The 19,091-nt window shown below is 53.8% G+C and overlaps 5 protein-coding genes and 1 long non-coding RNA gene across 12 annotated transcripts in view; 3 read left to right on the top strand and 3 right to left on the bottom strand.

Moving 5' to 3' along the window:
• The window catches only part of LOC133236916 (uncharacterized), a 50,578-nt gene continuing 31,487 nt past the window's right edge, over positions 1-19,091 (bottom strand). Inside the window, exons 2-4 of one of the 2 annotated variants that reach the window (XR_009733073.1) lie at positions 6,305-6,399; positions 5,277-5,484; positions 1-3,266 (exon numbers count right to left, since the gene is read on the bottom strand). This is a non-coding gene — a long non-coding RNA (uncharacterized LOC133236916). Of the gene's footprint in view, positions 3,267-5,276; positions 5,485-6,304; positions 6,699-19,091 lie in introns of those variants that run through there. The other variant, XR_009733072.1, reaches the window with a different exon arrangement.
• On the top strand, positions 2,359-3,906 carry LTA (lymphotoxin alpha). Its single transcript, XM_061399174.1, has 3 exons — positions 2,359-2,454; positions 2,542-2,647; positions 2,860-3,906. Exons 1-3 carry the CDS (start codon positions 2,359-2,361, stop codon positions 3,270-3,272), a joined length of 615 nt encoding a protein of 204 aa, XP_061255158.1. The 3' UTR covers positions 3,273-3,906.
• Positions 5,335-7,115, top strand: TNF (tumor necrosis factor). Of its 2 annotated transcripts, none has more exons than XM_061399148.1 (4): positions 5,335-5,520; positions 6,101-6,146; positions 6,331-6,378; positions 6,694-7,115. In XM_061399148.1, the coding sequence occupies exons 1-4, from the start codon at positions 5,335-5,337 to the stop codon at positions 7,113-7,115; spliced, it is 702 nt and encodes a 233-aa protein (XP_061255132.1). The 2 variants fall into 2 exon arrangements, with proteins under 2 accessions (XP_061255132.1, XP_061255131.1); XM_061399147.1 differs by having other exon boundaries at positions 6,098-6,146.
• LTB (lymphotoxin beta) lies at positions 9,939-11,976 on the bottom strand. Of its 2 annotated transcripts, XM_061399161.1 has the most exons (4): positions 11,800-11,976; positions 11,330-11,381; positions 11,062-11,133; positions 9,939-10,578 (listed from the first exon to the last, which is right to left on the bottom strand). In XM_061399161.1, exons 1-4 carry the CDS (start codon positions 11,959-11,961, stop codon positions 10,124-10,126), a joined length of 741 nt encoding a protein of 246 aa, XP_061255145.1. In that variant the 5' UTR covers positions 11,962-11,976; the 3' UTR covers positions 9,939-10,123. The 2 variants fall into 2 exon arrangements, with proteins under 2 accessions (XP_061255145.1, XP_061255146.1); XM_061399162.1 differs by lacking the exon at positions 11,330-11,381 and having other exon boundaries at positions 10,491-10,578.
• On the top strand, positions 14,821-17,636 carry LST1 (leukocyte specific transcript 1). Of its 2 annotated transcripts, none has more exons than XM_061399188.1 (4): positions 14,821-14,938; positions 16,278-16,397; positions 16,640-16,662; positions 17,204-17,636. In XM_061399188.1, the coding sequence occupies exons 2-4, from the start codon at positions 16,280-16,282 to the stop codon at positions 17,345-17,347; spliced, it is 285 nt and encodes a 94-aa protein (XP_061255172.1). In that variant the 5' UTR covers positions 14,821-14,938; positions 16,278-16,279; the 3' UTR covers positions 17,348-17,636. The 2 variants fall into 2 exon arrangements, with proteins under 2 accessions (XP_061255172.1, XP_061255171.1); XM_061399187.1 differs by lacking the exon at positions 14,821-14,938 and adding an exon at positions 15,847-15,907.
• Positions 18,012-19,091, bottom strand: part of NCR3 (natural cytotoxicity triggering receptor 3) — a 32,037-nt gene continuing 30,957 nt past the window's right edge. Inside the window, exons 4-6 of one of the 3 annotated variants that reach the window (XM_061399150.1) lie at positions 18,540-18,884; positions 18,262-18,369; positions 18,012-18,128 (exon numbers count right to left, since the gene is read on the bottom strand). In XM_061399150.1, coding sequence (XP_061255134.1) covers positions 18,082-18,128; positions 18,262-18,369; positions 18,540-18,884 — 500 coding nt within the window. In that variant the 3' untranslated portion in view covers positions 18,012-18,081. Of the gene's footprint in view, positions 18,370-18,539; positions 18,885-19,091 lie in introns of all 3 variants that reach the window. The other 2 variants (XM_061399149.1, XM_061399151.1) reach the window with 2 other exon arrangements.

Raw genomic sequence — 19,091 nt, 5'->3', positions numbered from 1 at the left:
TGAGTTGTCTGTGTGATTTATTTATATGAATTCCAAAAGTAGGAAGAACTGGGATTTCCCAGGTGATCCAGTGGCTAGGACTCCAAGATCCCAATTCACCGTGACTGACTTCAATTCCTGGTCAGGCAGCTGGATCCCACATGCCACAACGAAAGGTTCCATGTGCTTTAACTGGGACCCATCACAGCTAAATAAATAGATAATGGAAGATTTGGGAGAATGGCATTGAAACATGTATAATATCATGTATGAAACGAGTCACCAGTCCAGGTTCGATGCACGATACTGGATGCTTGGGGCTGGTGCACCGGGACAACCCAGAGGGATGGTATGGGGAGGGAGGAGGGAGGGGAGTGCAGGATGGGGAACATATGTATACCTGTGGCGGATTCATTTCGATATTTGGCAAAACTAATACAATATTGTAAAGTTTAAAAATAAAATTAAAAAAAAATAGGAAGAACTAATCTGTAGTTGTAGAGGTCAAAAAGTTGGTTGGTTATCTTTGGGAGGTTTGAACTGAGAGAGGGCATGAGAGAACCTTCTGGGGAAGGTTCTAAAAATATGTTGAACTGGATGGTGGCTGCATGGCTCTAAACAGATGAAAAATTTCATCAAGCTGTCTACTTAGGAGAAGTGCACCTCACTGTACCTGAGTTCCAGATCGACAGAAATGGGAAATCCTTAATGATTTTACAACAGTGTACTAGGGCTTCCCTGGTGGCTCAGTGACAGAGAATCCACCTGACAACACAGGAGACACAGGTTTGATTCCTGGTCCAGGAGAATCCCACATGCCATGGAGCAACTAAGCCCAAGCACTACAACTACTGAGCCTGTGCTCTAGAGCCTGGGAGCTACAACTACTGAAGCCCATGCACCCTATAGCCGGTGCTTTGCAACAGAGAAGCCACTGCAGTGAGAAGCCCGCACCCTGCAACTAGAGAATAGCTCCCGTTCACCGCAACCAGAGAAAAGTCCATACAGCAACAGAGACTCAGCGCAGCCATAATGAAAGGAAGGAAGGAAGGAAGAAAATTATAAAAACAAAACAATGTATTGGCTTTACAAACGCAGCTTCAAGACAGGTCATTTTGCTATCTCCACCCCATTCTAGAACACCACCCTTGAGCTCCACCTGTGTGGAATTCTGAAGCCTGCAGTGTAGAGAACTTAGGCAGTTACCACATTCCTTGATGCTGGAATGTGTTTGTTTGGGGTTATGTAAATCTGATCTTCCGAGTCCACCTAAGGTTGGGATGAGGTGGAGGGAGTCCTTCAGTAAGATGAGACCTCATCATACGTGAGTTCAGAGCCTCATCCCTCAGTGGGATTTTCCAAACCAAGACACTTCTAAGAGCAGAACGGAGCTCCATGAATGTTTCCACCAGGACAACAGGCATAAACCAGGATGTCCCAGGCAGGAGGGTGTATAATGCAACTTCTTGATATGAAACCCACCAGATGACCTGGAAAATACACAGACTGGGACAAGTTGACAAGTCTTTTGGGACAAAGACATGGGGTATGAGAGGAGGAAACATGCACACAGAGAAGGCTGTAATCAGTCAAGGGTGCAGAGGTGTTACACAAAATCACTCTTCAGGGAACCGGGCCTCCAGCCCACGCCCTAGCAGCTCCCCTTCTCCTCCTCTGAATTTACTGTCCCTTCTCTAGAACTCCTAAGCCTGACCCCGCTCCCTGGCCCTCCCAGCCCACGGTTCCCCTGACCCCACTCCCTTTCCCAGAACTCAGTCGTCTGAGCCCCCAGCCTGCGGTTCTGTCCTAGGCCTCAGCCTTTCCTGCCTTCGACTGAAACAGCAGCATCTTCTAAGCCCTGGGGGCTTCCCCAGGCCCCAGCCCCGGCCTAGAACCCGCCCGCCGCCTGCCACGCTGCCACTGCCGCTTCCTCTATAAAGGGACCCAGGCGTCCGGGCCAAGGGGCCCCCGCACAGCAGGTGAGACTCTCCCAGCCCATCTCCTCGGGCTGCCGGGGCGGTGGACTCCTTCCCCGGGGGCGTTCAGTCCCTCCTCTCACACCCCAGCCCCTCCTGCACCTCCAGCCAGGGCCAGGGCCTTGGTGGGGCTGGTTTTGGTTGGTTCCCCTCTCTCTGACTCCATCTGTCAGTCTCTTTCTCTCTGTCTGTGTCTAACGTTCTGAGCCCTTTCTGTTCCCCTCCTATCTGTCTCTGTCTCTCTCCCTCTGCTCACCTCGGGGTTTCCCTGATTGCATCTTGTCCCCCTTCTCTGTCTGTCACGCCGTGTGTCTCTCGGGGTGGTTGTCTCCACCGGCAGGAGGCCCGTCTTCCTCATCGCGCCCCGCCCCACTCACTGTCTCTCTCCCCGCAGGTTCTCCCCATGACACCACCTGGACGTCTCTACCTCCTGAGGGTGTGCGGCACCCCACCCCTCCTCCTCCTGGGGCTGCTGCTGGCCCTGCCGCTGGAGGCCCAGGTGAGGCAGCAGGACCAAGTGGGGCCGTGGGGGGCGGCCCAGCCCAATCCTGGGCCTTAAAGCCTGTCTGACTCTCTTCTCCCCTAGGGGCTCCGTGGCATTGGCCTCACACCCTCAGCTGCACAGCCTGCCCATCAGCAACTCCCGACGCCCTTCACCCGTGGCACCCTCAAACCCGCCGCTCACCTTGTTGGTAAACATCCACCCGCCCTCCCGACAAGTAGCCCCCAGCCCTCCTCCTGCCCCTTTCAGAGACCCAATATCCACCCCCCACCAGCTCACCCCACTCCCACTCCCTCTGTCCTCCCAGCCATCCCCAGGAACTCAGTCCAGCACCTGTTGCCTTGGGGACTGAGACCACTGACCCCCAAGTCCTTAAGCATCATCCCCTCTGGCTCTTCCCAGGAGACCCCAGCACCCAGGACTCGCTGCGCTGGAGGGCAAACACGGACCGCGCCTTCCTCCGCCACGGCTTCTCTCTGAGCAACAATTCCCTCCTGGTCCCCACCAGTGGCCTGTACTTCGTCTACTCCCAAGTGGTCTTCTCCGGGAGAGGCTGCTTCCCCAGGGCCACCCCCACCCCTCTCTACCTGGCTCATGAGGTCCAGCTGTTTTCCCCCCAGTACCCCTTCCACGTGCCTCTCCTCAGCGCTCAGAAGTCCGTGTGCCCAGGGCCACAGGGGCCGTGGGTGCGCTCAGTGTACCAGGGGGCTGTATTCCTGCTCACCCGGGGAGACCAGCTATCCACTCACACAGATGGCATCTCCCACCTGCTCCTCAGCCCCAGTAGTGTCTTCTTTGGAGCCTTCGCTCTGTAGAAACATCCAGAAAGAAACAAATAGGCTTCAAGGCCTTCTCCCCATTTTGCCTCCATTCTGACCAATTCAGGGGTCACCACACCTCTCCTTTGACTATTCCAACAGTCTTGAGTCTTCCCCCCGCCCGGTTCTCAGCACCTGGAGCTTCCAAAGAAGGAATTCTAGGCACACCAGGGGACCAGACCTTCCTGGACCACCCCAGATGCTCAGCTGAGGACTTCAAGCCTGCCTCGAAATGCCCACCCAGATCCCTTCCTCGGCCCTGCCCATCTAGGGGGCCTCGTCCTGGACATGGAGAGGGGAGCTGACACATGAAGGAGCTTGGGTGGATGACTAAAGGCAGGGAGGGGGGCTTATTTATGAAGGGAAAACAATTAAATTATTTATTTATGGAGCATGGAGAGAAGGGAATAATAGCGAGACATCAGAAGAAAGAGCTAATACACCCAAGAGATGACGAGTGAGAGGGCTTAGGCACAAGGATGACCCAGTGGGAGAGAGAAAGCGAGGCTCTGAGGGACCAAGGGGTTCTGGAAGGAAGTGAAAAGCTGTTAAGAGCCAGCCGCCGCTTAACTAGACACCCCTCAAGGAGACGTCTGACCCTCAATGAAGCCAAATAAACTTTTCTCTGAAATTCTGTCTGCCTGTATGTCTGTTGGGGAGGGGAGAATTCCCCAGATGTCTCTGAGGAATGGAGGAAAGACAGGAATCAGAGAGGCCTGAGGGGCTCTGGGGAAACACGGTGGGCTCGCAGGGTGGTGCAGCCAGCTCGCTGCAAGGGAACCAGAGGATAAGCTGAGAAGACAGAGGCAGGTCCAAGGTCTGGAGAAGTGGGGGTCAGGGGCCCCCTGAGGAATGGGGGTTACAGGAGGCTCCTAAGGAGCACTGACAACACTAAAGAGTGTTCAGGATGATGGGGGAGGATCATGGGGCCCCCCTGGAAGACATGGCCATGCCAGGGCCCCGAGAAATGGGACAACCTCCAAGGCTGGGGACTAGAGAACACCAGAGGCATTTCAGGAGACCTGGTCACACACACAGGGGCTCTCAAGGGCAGTGCTGTCTCCAGGAAATTGGAGGGAGAAGGGATTCTTTGGGGATACATGGCCATACACAGGAACTCTGAAGGGGGGGTCTCCGTGCAAAAGTTGGGGAGTCACATTCCCTTGGAAACCAAGACTGAAACCAGCCTCAGAGTTTCAGCGAGTTCCTGGTCAGAGTGAAAGGAGAAGCCCTGCTGTGCTGGAGTTCGTGAATTCCCAGCGTTACTTTCAGCCCCTGGGGCTGTCCCAGGCTTGGACCTGCCATCCGCCCCCAGTTCTTGCAGAGCCTCAAGCTTCCCTTTCTCCAGCTCCTCTCACCCCCCAGGGTCCCAAACACACATCTCAGGACCCAGCACAGCTTCCTCTGAGTTTTCTCTCCATGAAGGACTCAGCTTTATAAAGCCCCTCCCATTTCTAATTCTACCCCTACATGAGTCCTGTCTGGAAATCAGAAGGAACAGACCACAGAACTCACTCCCACCCCTAAAGGAACGGAAACAGTGGGAGCTGAGGGGCAGAGGGGAAATGGGTCCAACCCTCAGGGTCCCATATTCACAGCAGTAACTGGCCTAGAGAAGCCCACTCAGAATCCGAGCGGGCGGAGTGTAGGAAGTATCCTTGATGCCTGGGTGTCCCCAACTTTCCAAACCCCCGCCCCCGCGATGGAGAAGAAACCGAGACAGAAGGTGTAGGGCCCGCTACCGCTTCCTCCAGATGAGCTCATGGGTTTCTCCACCAAGGAAGTTTTCCGCTGGTTGAATGAGAGCCTTTCCCCGCCCTCTTCTCACCCCACAGCATATAAATGCAGCTGTTTGCACACCCAGCCAACAGAAGCTCCCAGAGCGGGGACACCAGGGGACCAGCCAGGAGAGAGACAAGCAGCTGCAGAACCCCCTGGAGATAACCTCCCAGACAACACACCCCCGAGAGACAGCCAGGCAACTTGCTCTCTCTCACATACCCTGCCACAAGGCTCTCCTGTCTCCCGTCTGGACTTGAACCCTTCTGAAAAAGACACCATGAGCACCAAAAGCATGATCCGGGATGTGGAGCTGGCGGAGGAGGTGCTCTCCGAGAAAGCAGGGGGCCCCCAGGGCTCCAGAAGTTGCTTGTGCCTCAGCCTCTTCTCCTTCCTCCTGGTTGCAGGAGCCACCACGCTCTTCTGCCTGCTGCACTTCGGGGTAATCGGCCCCCAGAGGGAAGAGGTGAGTTTCTGGCCGGCCTTGGCTCATTCTCCCACCCAGAGAGAAATGAGAGAGAAAGAGGGTGAGAGATGGGGTGGAGAAAGAGGTGTGTTGATGGGGAAAGATGGGGAGGAAAATAGTGGAGAAAGATGGGGAGGCAGGAGGAGACATGGAGAGAGATGGGGGGAAAAGGGAGAAGGGTGGAGAAATAACACTTGGCACATGGGGGATGCCCTCTAAATATTTGTTGGACGAATGAGTAAGCAGAGATACAGACATAAAGAGAGATGTGTAGACAGATAAGGGGTGTGAGTAGAAAGATGGAGACTCAAAACAAGTGATCTGGATGAAGATGATGAGACAGAAAGAGATACAGACGATAGGAAAGAGAGATAAGGAAAGATGAAGCTAAGTGTGTCTGGCATGTGGAAGGAACTCAATGAAAGAGCTGTTAAATGGATGAATGAACAAAAAAAATGGATGAATGGAGAGAGAAGACAAGACCCATCAGGGCAGAGAGTACAAGCTAGAGAAGCAGCCAGCAGTTTCTCCTTCAGGGGTGACTTGCTCTAACACTCATCCTCCTTTTTCTCCCCAGCAGTCCCCAGGTGGCCCCTCCATCAACAGCCCTCTGGTTCAGACACTCAGTAAGTGTCTCCACAACCTCTCTTCTAATTCTGGACTTGGGGGGTGGGTGTGGGTGGGGTTTAGTCAAGGGATGGAAGCAGTAGGGGAAATTTAGGGTTTGGGATCGGGGGGAGAAGGAATGGAGGTTAAAGTATGGGATATTTTCTGGGAAGCTTACCTTTTCCTTTCCTCTTTTCTCCTCAGGGTCCTCTTCTCAAGCCTCAAGTAACAAGCCGGTAGCCCACGTTGTAGGTAAGAGTTCTGAGGATGTATCTGGGTCATGAAGAAGCAGAGAGACAGTGCAGGGTAGGATTAGGGGGCTGAATCCAGACTGAGGGCAGACAGAGACAGTGTGAGAAGAATTCATGAGCTCAAGGGGAGGGTGGTGGATACTTAGAACTTGAGGGGGATACTCAGAACCTCATGGCCAGATGGGATGTGGGAACACAGACAGAGGGGACAGGAACCGGATGTGGGGGGCGGGCAGAACGCGAGGGCCAGGATGTGGAGAGTAGAACTGACAGGGTCGCACTGATCACCCCTCCCTGTTCTTCCCCCTCCCTCCAGCCGACATCAACTCTCCGGGGCAGCTCCGGTGGTGGGACTCGTATGCCAATGCCCTCATGGCCAACGGTGTGAAGCTGGAAGACAACCAGCTGGTGGTGCCTGCTGACGGGCTTTACCTCATCTACTCACAGGTCCTCTTCAGGGGCCAAGGTTGCCCTTCCACCCCCTTGTTCCTCACCCACACCATCAGCCGCATTGCAGTCTCCTACCAGACCAAGGTCAACATCCTGTCTGCCATCAAGAGCCCTTGCCACAGGGAGACCCCAGAGTGGGCTGAGGCCAAGCCCTGGTATGAACCCATCTACCAGGGAGGAGTCTTCCAGCTGGAGAAGGGAGATCGCCTCAGTGCTGAGATCAACCTGCCGGACTACCTGGACTATGCCGAGTCTGGGCAGGTCTACTTTGGGATCATCGCCCTGTGAGGGTGCAGGACATGCATCTTCTCCCACCTCAGTTACCTTATTATTTAATCCTTCAGGCCCTTCTCATCCCCTTCTGGTTTAGAAAGGGAATTATGGGCTCAGGGCTGGGCTCCAAGCATCCAACTTTAAACAACAGCTACATTTAGAAATTAGGGATGTAGGGAAGTGAGGCCTGGACAACGGGCCACCAACCACCATCAAGGACTGGAACTGGAACTTCCAGAACTCCCTGGGGTCCACAAGCTTGGGTTCCCGGATGCAACCTGGGACACCCAGAATGTGAGGGCCAGGGCTCTTACCGGAACACTTCGCAACATTCCTTGAGAAGATCTCACCTAGAACTTGACATGCGTGGACTTCAACTCTCCCTTCCTGCCAATGTTTCCAGACTCCCCTGAGGTGGGAAGCCCAGCCCCAACCCCACTGGGCCAACTCCCTCTGTTTATGTTTGCACTTGTGATTATTTATTATTTATTTATTATTTATTTATTTACTAATGAATGTATTTATTCAGGAGGTCAAGGTGTCCTGGGAGACACAAACTAAGGGCTGCCTTGGCTCAGATGTGTTTTCTGTGAAAACGGAGCTGAACTGCAGGTTGCTCCCACCATGCCTCCTCGCCTTTGTGCCTCCTTTTGCTTATGTTTTTTAAAAAATATTTATCTGATCGAGTTGTCTAAATGATGCTGATTTGGTGACTGATTTGTCGCTACATCACTGAACCTCCGCTCCCCAGGGGAGTCATGCCTGTAACCGCCCTACTGGTCAGTGGCGAGAAATAAAGTGTCCTGAGAAAAGAAACATGCCTCTATCTGGAAATTAATTCTGCATGGGCCTCTTCTTGCGGGTGAAGTGAAGTGAAGTCGCTCAGTCGTGCCCGACACTTTGCGACCCCATGGACAGTAGCCTGCACCAAGCTGCTCCATCCATGGGATTTTCTAGGCAAGAGTACTGGAGTGGGTTGCCATTGCCTTCTCCAGGGAATCTTCCTGACCCAGGGATCGAACCCAGGTCTCCCGCCTTGTAGATAGACGCTTTACCGTCTGAGCCACCAGGGAAGTCCTCTTGGGGGTAAGAGGCTGCTAACCGAAGTTCTTCTCCACAGGGCTTAAGATCCCTGGACCTCACTCCTTGAACTTCTGGGGCTCAAGAGATCCTACCTAAGACAAAGCCCAGCTGAATATGCCCCTACCCAAAGAAAGGAACTTGAACTTAATTACCTCTCCCTTAGGACATGGGAATTTCCAACTCTGGGAATTCCTATCCAGGCGGGGCAAATCCTGCTCAGGTGAGATTTCCGGCTGTTGTGGCCTGAGAGAAAGAGCCGGGGAGCGGCCAAATTCTCAGGTACCTGAATCACAGCCAAGGGACTTTCAGACAGTTGGGCAACTGGGCTCTTGAAGCTCCTGCTCCCGGCCCTCCCTCTGCCAATCAGTCCTAACTGTGCAACTGAACTGGACCTCGGTCTACCAAAGGTTCAGTATCAGTCACCGAACCTCACCTATCAAAGAGAAGTAGGGACCCGCACCACACGTGGGGCCACATGAGAAACACAAACAAAAGCCCTAAATGCCACCGGAGCACCTCGCAGAGGGCTCTGTGCATTCTGGCTTTCTCCCTTTTTCCAGGCCCCAGTCTTCTACCCGCTTCCATCTCTCAGTGGATGGAAGTGAAGAGGAGGAAGAAGATTAAAAAACAAAGAAAGAAAAAAAACAAAGCAAAGAATAAGATGTAGGTGAAGGAGTGCCCTGCTCCCCCCATGCCAGCTTGGTCTCCCTGATTTTTGATGAGTGATGAGAAGGACATGAGGTGGGTGAAGTGGAAAGAGAAATGCATTCTGCCCCTCCAGGAAGCCTCTTCCGGACACAGAGTCAAAGACAAATATGGAGTCAGAAATAAAGACTGAGACTGGGACCCCTTGATGGGCTTTCCTTCTTGCTAGGGTTGCCAGGCAAGGGGAAAAACCATGTGGTGTGCCGCAGAGGTGGGGTGACCCACTGGGGTAACCTAGATAGAGCCTTGGCTCCTCCTCCATCTCCTCCAGCCCCAGGCTGAAAGTCAGTCATGGAGCGAGGGGGCTGCTGTTGCTCACCCTGAGGCCCCCACACTTGCCTACTCATGGAAAAGGGACCTGAAGTGTGAATGAGTGGTGAGGATGTGCCATCTCTCCCTGGACAGGGCCAGGTGGCATCAGTTCTTCCTCCCCCTCCTCTCCAGGTTTTCCCTGGTATCCTCAGGCACCACCCCCCCACCCTACCCCCGGCCCCAGCATCTCCCTTTCTCAATCACCCTCCCAGCTTTCTCCTTCAGCCTCCTCCCTTTACCCCATCCTTCACCACCACCCACCCACCCACCCCTGCTCCCCCAGCTGTGGCTCTTGACTGTGGCTAACGGGGCAGCTAGCAGAGAAGTGCCAGTCTGCCCAGTGCTTCACTATCAGCCCTATTCAGGTTTATTCTGCCAACTGGGCCATTCTGAGTGGTGCTTGCCTTCCCCTGCAATGACCCCACCACTACTGGGATGGATCCAAGAGAGAAGAGTGCAGTGCTGAGTCTGGGGGGACCGCGTGGCCTTGAGAATGTGGGTGCTGGGAGATGCTTTGGCATTTGTGGAGGGCCTTTTTCTTCTTACCCTCCAAATGGGCTAATGTCGGGGAAAAGTCATTCAGAGGCAAGGGTGGGTGGGACCCACAGATCCCCCACCCCAGGGAACAGAGGCCATGCCAAGTGCTATGAATTGTTTCAAGCAACCAGAAAAATAAGGAGAATCTTTAACCCACACTTGTGTACCTACCCTAAATGAAGACACCTTAGCATCTCTGCATTTGTATTGGCAACACTCAAGTTTACATTCTTTATTTTCATCCGGCTCAAAAATCAGTTTCCAAACAGTCATCTACATTTTCCCCACAGCCATGGGGTCCCCAGTGTCTGGGTCCCCAGTGACTGGGCTGCATCATTCACATACTCTCATCAGGCAGTAGCTGTTCTTAGGGATGCAGCTAGTCCTCACCCCACCATCACCGCCCCGAAGAAGGTCTTTCCTCTCCTGTAGTCCACCATGTCGGGGTGACTGATATTGACGTACACCCTCTCGCCCCTCCGGAGCTGCACCAGGCCACCGAACCCCACGCTCGTGTACCAGAGGGGCCCATAGTCGTGCCTCCTGGCGGGGTCCGAGACAGGTGTCACGGTCTCCGCGCCCTCCAGCAGCAGCTCGGGGGTCCCCGACCCATAGGCGCCCCCCGCCCGGTACAGCCGGCTGAGCAGCGTGACCGAGCCGTCCAGGGGCTCCACGGCGGGAGGGGGCGCCCGGCCCCGGTAGCCGATGTGACAGTAGAGGTAATAGAGGCCGTCCTGCGGGAGGGCCAGCCCTTCCGCACCCGAGAACTGCGTCCCGCTGCTCAGAAACGCCTCTTCTTTCTTCGCCTCCCAGCCTAGCCCCTGCCCGGTGGTCCAAGCGCCTGCAGAGAAATGGGCCCGTCGGCTTTCTCGGAAATCAGATCCTGAAAGGAGTGATCCAGGCCGGGGGCTTCTGGGAGGATGGGCATGGGGTACACTGAGGGCTTTTAACCCCCTGCAGGAGCCCAGCTGGGTAGGGGAGCGGGCTGATGGCGCTCTCCTGCAATGAGTACGAGTTGGGACTGAGGGCACCTGGGTGTGCTGTGCGGAATGCTGAGGTGGGGTGATCCAGGCCGGGTTTTCCCTCCTCCCGGGAGTGGGGCGGGGAAGCAAGAGGCTAGAATGCTGGTGGAGCGGAAGGCTGGGCAAGATCGCTGCGGTCAAGTGGGTGGGCAAGGGAGCGCCGCAGTGACAGAGCAAAGGGACTCTAACCGTGGGTGAGCAGAACTGGCACCCTGGACCCTTCAGGTCCGTGAGGTCCTTACCAATGAGATGGGGTCCTTATCAATGAGATGGGATCCTTACCAATGAGATGGGATCCTTACCAATGAGATGGGCAGCTGGGAGCCTAGGGCTGAGATCAGTTTCTGAGTCCTCCTCGGGCAGCTCCCCGGACTCTGGAAGAGGTAGGAAGAGTCCACGGTTGGGGACAGGGTGTCCTCTGGTCACCCCCAGAGGACAAGGTGCTAGGGCCCAGGGATGGGGCATCTGGATTCCTGAAGGAAGAGAGTATCTGGGGATGCAGATGGTTGGGAGCTGGGAGTCCCTGAGGGGCAGAGCCAGGGAAGGGAGGGTAAAATGGTGGGCTCTTACCAAATCGCTGATGGGCAGGTGCCTGGGTGCCTGGGTCAGCCGTCCCTGTTACCTGAGTGGGTGGGGTCACAGCGCCCAGAGTTCCCTCTTAACTGATGCCAACCACCAGCCCTCCCATTCCCAGCATAGATTCAAGCTCCAAACTTGGGGCTTCTCCCACCAGCCCCAGCCTCCACACCTCCCTGGAATGGAGAGCTAGTGAGGTGGCTATACTTGAACAGAGAGACAGAGGCCCTAGTATGTCTTGGGAGGGGGAGAAGAAACATACATACGACCAGGAAGGGGCTTGGTGACATCGGTACACAACAGCATCACACGAACATGAAAAGAGGACCAGCAAAGAGACAGACAGGACATCTCCATCCTGGGGACAGCCAAGCCAGCTGAGCAAGATAAGACGAGGGGCATAGCCAGAGGTGAGTGAGCATGGGCAATAGCTGGCCCGTGGAGGGTTTATTGTAGCCACTCACCAATCCTCCCTGCTCCTGGGGCACCAAGGCCAGCACAGCCACAACAGTGATGGGCACGGCCAGCAGGAGGGTCACCAGGGAACTGACTCCTGCCACAGCCAGCAGCAGGCATCCTTTCCTCTGGGGCCTCCTACCCCGGCCCTCCAGCCCCCGTTCCCCCATGGAGACTGAGCTAGGGCCCGGGCAGGGGGGCTTTCATACCTCAGGGGTGGGGCCACCCTCTCCCCAAAGACCCATACACCTGGCTGGGACTTTCCGCACACCCCTCACCCTGCTTCCTGTTTACCCAGAGCTGGGGTGAGGCAGCTGGATGCCTGGGTTCTCTGAACTGGGGAAGGAGTCGGAGGTGAAGAGACAGGCTTTCAGGGTAGAGCCGGAGGGGGACTGACAGATCTTCTGAGTCAGTGGGAAGGAAAACTGACTGAGGCCCTGGGAGGGAAGCTAGCTTGCCATAAGTCGGGCAGCTACAGTGAGAACACACAGATTGCTCCAGATTGCCAGTGGGGTCTGCAATCTTCTGTACCCCAGAGGTGGGTGCTGAGGGGAAGGCTGCATCCACAGCCCTGAGACCAAGGGCTGGAACTGGAGTCTTCAGGGATGGGTGTCTGGGTCCCTAAGAAGAACTTGTCCCCAGGCTGGACTGACCTCCTCTTCCCATTCCCTTGCTCCCTCCAACCCCCCAGACCTGGGTGAGAAAGAGTTAAGCCAGTCCACGGTAATGGCAGCTGAAGAGGTCCTCAGCCTCCCCACAGACTCTTAACTCACTGATGAGGGATGGAAATAGAGCATCACTTTCCTTGTTACACAGTGTAGACAGGAGTGCGATGAGCACCCACCCACAAAGAGCTTTGCAGTCTAGAATGAGCCCCACGCTGACTAAGTGTTAAGTGAAGAAAGGACAGAAGAATGAATGAGTAAGCAAAAGAAAGCAGTAAGGACAAAATGAATGGTATAGGAGGCAAAGCAGTAGGAGATGAAAGGAAGAAAGACCAGGTCAAGGGAGTTGCAAATGGTCCCAGATCATTTCCCTTTCTTGATATCTCTGTGGGTTCCGTTCAGTTCAGTTCAGTTCAGTTCAGTCGCTCAGTCATGTCCAACTCTTTGCGACCCTGTGGACTGCAGCACACCAGGCTTCCCTCGTCCATCACCAACTTCTGGACCTTGCTCAAACTCATGTCCAAGGAGTTGGTGATGCCATCCAAGCATCTCATCCTCTGTCATCTTCTTCTGCCTTCAATCTTTCCCAGTATCAGGGTCTTTTCCAAGGAGTCGGTTCTTCACATCAGGTGGCCAAATTATTGGAGTTTCAGCTTCAGCATCAGTCCTTCCAATGAATATTCAGGACTGATTTCCTTTAGGATAGACTAGTTGGATCTCCTTGCAGTCCAAGAGACTCTCAAGAGTCTTCTCCAACCACAGTTCAAAAGCATCAATTCTTTGGCACTCAGCTTTCTTTATAGTCCAACTCTCACATCCATACATGACGGCTGGAAAAACCATAGCTTTGACTAGATGGACCTTTGTTGGCAAAGGTCCTCTGTGTGTTCAGATAATAATAATAATAACATAGCTAATATATATATATAAATAGCATTTGGTGTGTGCCTGTCACTGATCTACACACTTTATATACAAGAATGCTTTTTGAGGGGAGCCACAGTGCACAACATACAGAATCCTAGTTCCCCGACCAGAGATGGAACCCATGCACTCTGCAATGGAAGCACGAATTCTTAAGGACTGCTAGGGAAGTCCTATATAATTATGCTTTTAATCCTGATAAACACTCTAAGAGGAAACTGAGGCACAGAGAGGTTAAAGAACTTCTATAAGGTCACACAGGAGTGGCAGAGTCAGGATTTGAACCCAGGTAGTCTGGCTCTATACCGTTAACCACAAGACAGTTTAAAAACTGAGTGCTGACTTCAGATTTGTCCATTTCAGGGTATGTAAATCTTGCCTTCCTCACCAACCCCCTAAAAAAGAAATGGGGAAACAAATACTGAACTCGAGTCAATGATAAGCATAGTAAAGGGTTTAGAGGTAAAATGTACTGATGTCTGCAACTTTGAAAAACATCAAAAAATGAGATGGATTGATAGATATGTAATAGAGCAAATATATGGAAGAATATTAATTGTAGAATCTAGATGGTAGGAATGGGTTCATTGTATAATTCCTTCAAATTTTTTTCTGTTTGAACATTTTAATAATAAAACATTAAAAAAAAAAATATTGGCCTACTGTCCTGCATGGGGAACACTGTGGATGGGGGAAGGGAAAGTAGCAGAAAGTTTCTGAATTTGGAGGAAATGCAAATGCTTATGGGCCCAGGCACCAGATCTTCTCTCCAGTCCTTGTTTCCATGTGAGCTCCCCAGTCTTCACCTTCCGCAAGGACGAGGTGTGCCATCCTCCAGCATCCGTCTCCCTCTCCTTCATCCAGGTCTCTGTCCAGAAGGCCTTCGACTACTGCCCTTACTTACTTTTGCGCTCAACATCAGAATGCTGCTCCCTGCAGGAAATCCACCCGGGTTGCCTGCACCTCCTTTCCCAACACCAGCTTGTTGTCAACTTTCTGTCTTAGATCTATCAGCAGTGCTCATGTAGATCTAGTCTGGCTGTCTCTGTCTCCTGTTGTTCATCCGTCAATCAAGTGCCCTGTTAGATACAGCTCCAGAATACCAGGAGAGTTACCCAAATCCACCAGTTTGTCTTGGGAGCTGGGGGTGTATGTTCATACACACCAGGATCATGGCTCTCAGGGACCCAGTATAATTGGGAAAAGTGAATCAGGGCAGGCATCTAGAAGGTACATGATCACTGAGACTTGCAGGATCAATAGGAGGGCTGGGGTGAAAGGGGATGACAGGCTGAGTTACAGTCCTGGGAATCTGAAAGGAAAAGACGTTGTAACCCCAACCCTCAGAGCCTAACTTCCTCTCCTGATCATGCTGGGGAGGAACCCAGGCTGGGGGAGAAGTTAAAAGAGGGGAGGGGCAGGAATGTCTAAGACGGCAACACCACTCCAGGGCAGCTCCGGCCAGTCTGCAGTCCGTTCATCTGCAGGCCACAGGCTCTGGGTAAGCTGGGACCCTCGGGGGAAACCCAGGAAGAGGACAGTCATACCCCAGAGTGAGGTGAGTCTAAGATAAGGGAAGGGAAAATATAGTTTTGAGGTTCCCCGGGCCCTGGAGGACTCCTCTGTCCAGCCTCTGTCTTTGTTCCCCAAAGAAGTGTAAACCATCCTCTTCTGCCCCCACTTCCCAGCATGGCCACCTCAGGCCCTCCTCTCCACCTCTGCTTCTGCTCCCCACCCGCCACCCCTACCCAGGAATCCTCTTTAAATCAGGTCAGTCTCAGTTTCCACACACTGGTCAGTGCATCTGGCTCTGGTTGAAGTCAGCAGCCCCTTCTTTGCCCTCAAACAGGAACCAGTGGTTGTAAGACAGGAAGTGCCTTAGGGGAAGTTATGGGCCCCAGACACTTCTCCATGCCCCACTTTAGCCCCAGCAATATCTGCTCAAGGAGAGCGGCTCTCCACACCAGCCAAGCTGGGGCCCCCCTTTTCCTGAGTTGCTCTGCCAGGTGGTGCTAGACACCGCCTTCCCTATTTTCCTGCCAGGCCTCGGCTCCTCCCTCAGCCTCCTCATCAGAACTTAGAGCTAGCTGGTGCTGGAAAGGCTCCTATGAACCAGCTCGTCAGCTTAGGGTAGGGGAAAGGTGGTAGGCTCTGGAGCTGGACAGACCTGGCCTCGAACCCCAACTCTGCCTCTTCTGGGCTGGATGTCCTTGTCAGGATCCAGCCTCGAGTCTCAGAACCTTCACCAAGGAATGGGCACCATAGTACCCTACATTGTTATGCTGATTAGCAGTGACAAACAGAAAGTGCCCTCCCCCACCCCATTCGGGGTTAATACAGATCTAAGGCTCCCCGGCTTGGGAAACTATTGTAACAGAGACACCCGAGTTTACAAATGAGGAACTTGGGGCACATGATTCACCCCAGGCCATTTAGCCTCGAAGAGCTGTGCTAGGTTTCCCAACCTACAGGCTAGTCTTCAGTCCTGAAAGCATGAGGGGAGATGGCAAGGTAACCCTCTGCACAGGTGGGTGGTGGTGCACAGGGAGCAGTGGGTAAAAAGTGGTGTGTGCGGTTCGTGGGTAGGTGGCCAGGGCCTCTTGGGACCAACCAGTGCTGGGGGAACAGACTTCATGGGGAGGCCCAGAGATGGCAGGGGTGGCGGTGGTAAGCTTCTGAAGGGTGAATGGTCTTGGGAACGAGTGAGGTAACCGGTGAGGGATGGACACCTATGGTAAGAAGTGAGTCAACACAGTCTGGGGTGAAGAATCTCTGGGAGAATCTTTTTTGTCTCTAAAACTATCAGAGGGAGAAGCTGAGATTCACAACAGATGAGGGGGATGGGGTGAACTGAAGCAAAAAAAGTTCCCTCTAATATTTACCCCTTTTCCCTACAGGAATGATGTGTGAGCAAAAGGATTTGTACCTATTTGGGGGTTTAGGGCTGGGGATGCTCCTGCTTCTGCTTCTGTTTGTGGTCGTTCTGTTCATCTGCCTGTGTCGGCTCCACAGGAGAGGTGAGCCCCACCCGCACCTCCCTCATTCCCCCTCTGTGAGGAAGGGGGCAGAAAGCAGATGCAGGGGGGCGGAGACAGTCCCAAGAGAGAGGCCGTGGCTTAGGCCGTGGTTTTGGCCGTGGGAACCCCAGGAGGTTGGCAAGTGAGGAAACACCTGGTGGGGGTGGGGAGAGTGTGAGCAGGGCTGGGAGGTGGCACAGGGGGCGGGGCACAGCCAAGCTGAGCTTCTTCTTTCCTTCCAGTGAGGAGGCTGGAGAGAAGCTTGGTGAGTCTGGGGGCAGGGAAGAGGGTGAGGGGGCAACAAGAGGCGGTGGAGTTGGGGGAGCAAAAGGCAGAAAGAAACGGGAGCATGAGGGAGACAGGAAATAAGAGAGAAACAGAAAGAGGGAAATAAGGAATGAGAAAAAGAGGAAAGGAAAGGCGTAGAGATGGAAAGAGGGAATAAGACAAAGGAGAGAGGGGGGAAGAAATGAGGGAGATTGGAGACAGAGTGAGACAGAGAAGTCAGAGTGAGAATGAGAGGCACAAGGAAAATGAGAGAAACCAAGAGAAAAAGGAGGAGAAGGAGATTAAGCATGATGAAGTGGGAGAAAATGAGAGAATGAGAGAGATACGAAGAGGAAAGGACAAGATAGACTGAAAGAGAGGTGAAGAGAGAGCTATAGATGGAGCACAAAGAGAGGCAACAAGGTAAAAAATTTTTAAAAAGTGGCAGTGGGAGCAGGGAGTGGCAGAACTTAGGGAGGGGGTGGACAGAGCAGGGAGACTCCTGGGGACCCCGTCAGTGCCCTCTGTCCGGGCCCCAGGTCCAGGCCTCAAAACAGGAGCTCCACTATGCGTCCTTGCTGAGGCTGCCGAAACAGGAGGGACCAGACATCCGAAAAAGGGAAGGCAACAAGGAGGACCCCAGCGGGGACTATGCCTGCATCGCCGAGAACAAACCCACCTGAATACCTGCAGATGCCTCCCCCAACCCACGGCCATCCCATGGTTCACCCAGTTAAGACCATGGTCTCGCCACCCTCCGTGTCTCAGGCTTCATCTATTTCAAGCCCCAGCTCCACAGGGCCAAGATCAAAACCTAAATTACTGGGACTTCCCTGGTTGTCCAGTGCTTAAGGCTCTGGACACGTCCACTGCAGGGAGCACAGGTTCGATCCCTGGTCAGGGAACTAAGATCCCACCTGCCGAGTGGCCAAAAATAATAATAAAATGGCCTTTCTTAAAAACAAAACAGAATCCTAAGTGATTTATCCTCCCACTCATTCTGGGGTCAGGTAGGGGGATTCACTGGGTGAGGAAGGGTGTTTGGGGACCCAAGCTCCCCTGAAGCTCAGAGAAGAGTATTTGCCTGTGGGCCATTGACAGTAGGACCAGTCATGTCAGATACTCCGCTCTTCTCAGGACAAAGGGCTTTAGCCCTTTGGGCAGGAGAGAGAGGTGTGCTGAGTCCCAGGATGGTGGTGGGAGGGGGCAGGATTGCTAGGAAGCTCCCTCCTTGGACCCTTCCAGACCAGATTTAGTCGCAGGAGGTAAGAGTTGGGAAAATCCAGAATGGGACACATTGGAGCATCTGGAGATGGAGCAGGAAATACACAAGACTCATAAGAAGGATGATGGGGTAGAGAGGAATTTATTAGGGTCTCTTGAAGAACTTGGGATCACTGGGGTCTGGAATCACTCATCAGAGGCCATCCAAGGAGTGACAGGGTGTTCCCTTGTGACAGTGGTCTGGAGGAGAGGCCACAGGAATCCCTCAGTGCTGCAGCCCTCCTCCTCCTTCTTGGTCTCTATCTCTGCTGGTTCCAGCCTTCTCACGTGCCCTCCCATCTCCATGCCCATGTGTCCCGGCTCCAACACTCACATTTGCCCTGGTAATACATGCTGCTGCCCATAGCCACCGAGAGAAAGCTGAAGGCATAGAATCCAGCCCGAAGGAGGAGGACTGTGCCAGCCGCTAGCTGAGGAGGTCCTGCATGTTGCGGGGGGTTTGGGGAGGAGGGGGAGAAGGGCTCAGGAGAGGAGGCCCTGGGTAGAAGTGTGCAGAGGCTCGGGGAGGGCAGCGGGCCTTGGGGAGGGACTTTCTACTATCAGGGAGGGTGGGGCCTCTAGTCAAGGGGACATGGCTTTCTGGCACCTCACCTTCCTCCACCACCAGCAGGGTCCCATTCCCTGTTCCGACACCCAGGCCCAGCACCTCCACCCTGCACACGTAGACTCCAGTGTCACGGCCTCGGGTGTCCCAGATGTGCAGCTCAGCCTGGTGGTCACAGAGGAAGCGGGAAGAGGGGAGAGGGGCCAGGCGGCCCTGGAACTCTGCGGTCTCATTCCTCACCTCCATCCCTGGGGCCACTTTGTCCCGGTACCATGTGACAGAACCAATGGCCAAACTCCCTTGGCTGGCATTGAAGGAACAGGGCAGGAAGGCGGGGGACCCCTCCTGGGTACGGATTTCAGGGGGCTGGGACACCCAGAGAACACAAGATCCTGGGGGCAGAGAGAAGACACAGAGGAGCGCCTTCCCAGTTACTCCAGAGAGAAAAGACCTGAGAGCTTGTGGTAGAATGTCCCCGCTGTACGCGCACCCCCAGAGGGCCCCCAGGGACAAGTACTTTAGATGCCCCATTAAACCCTTTTTACCAATCTAATTTCTTAACATTGCTTATTAAACAGTTTTTCAAATTATTTTTCATA

The sequence above is a fragment of the Bos javanicus genome, chromosome 23, assembly GCF_032452875.1.
Source record: "Bos javanicus breed banteng chromosome 23, ARS-OSU_banteng_1.0, whole genome shotgun sequence".
NCBI classification, from domain to species: domain Eukaryota; kingdom Metazoa; phylum Chordata; class Mammalia; order Artiodactyla; family Bovidae; genus Bos; species Bos javanicus.
This window is presented reverse-complemented; position numbering and strand designations above follow the sequence as displayed.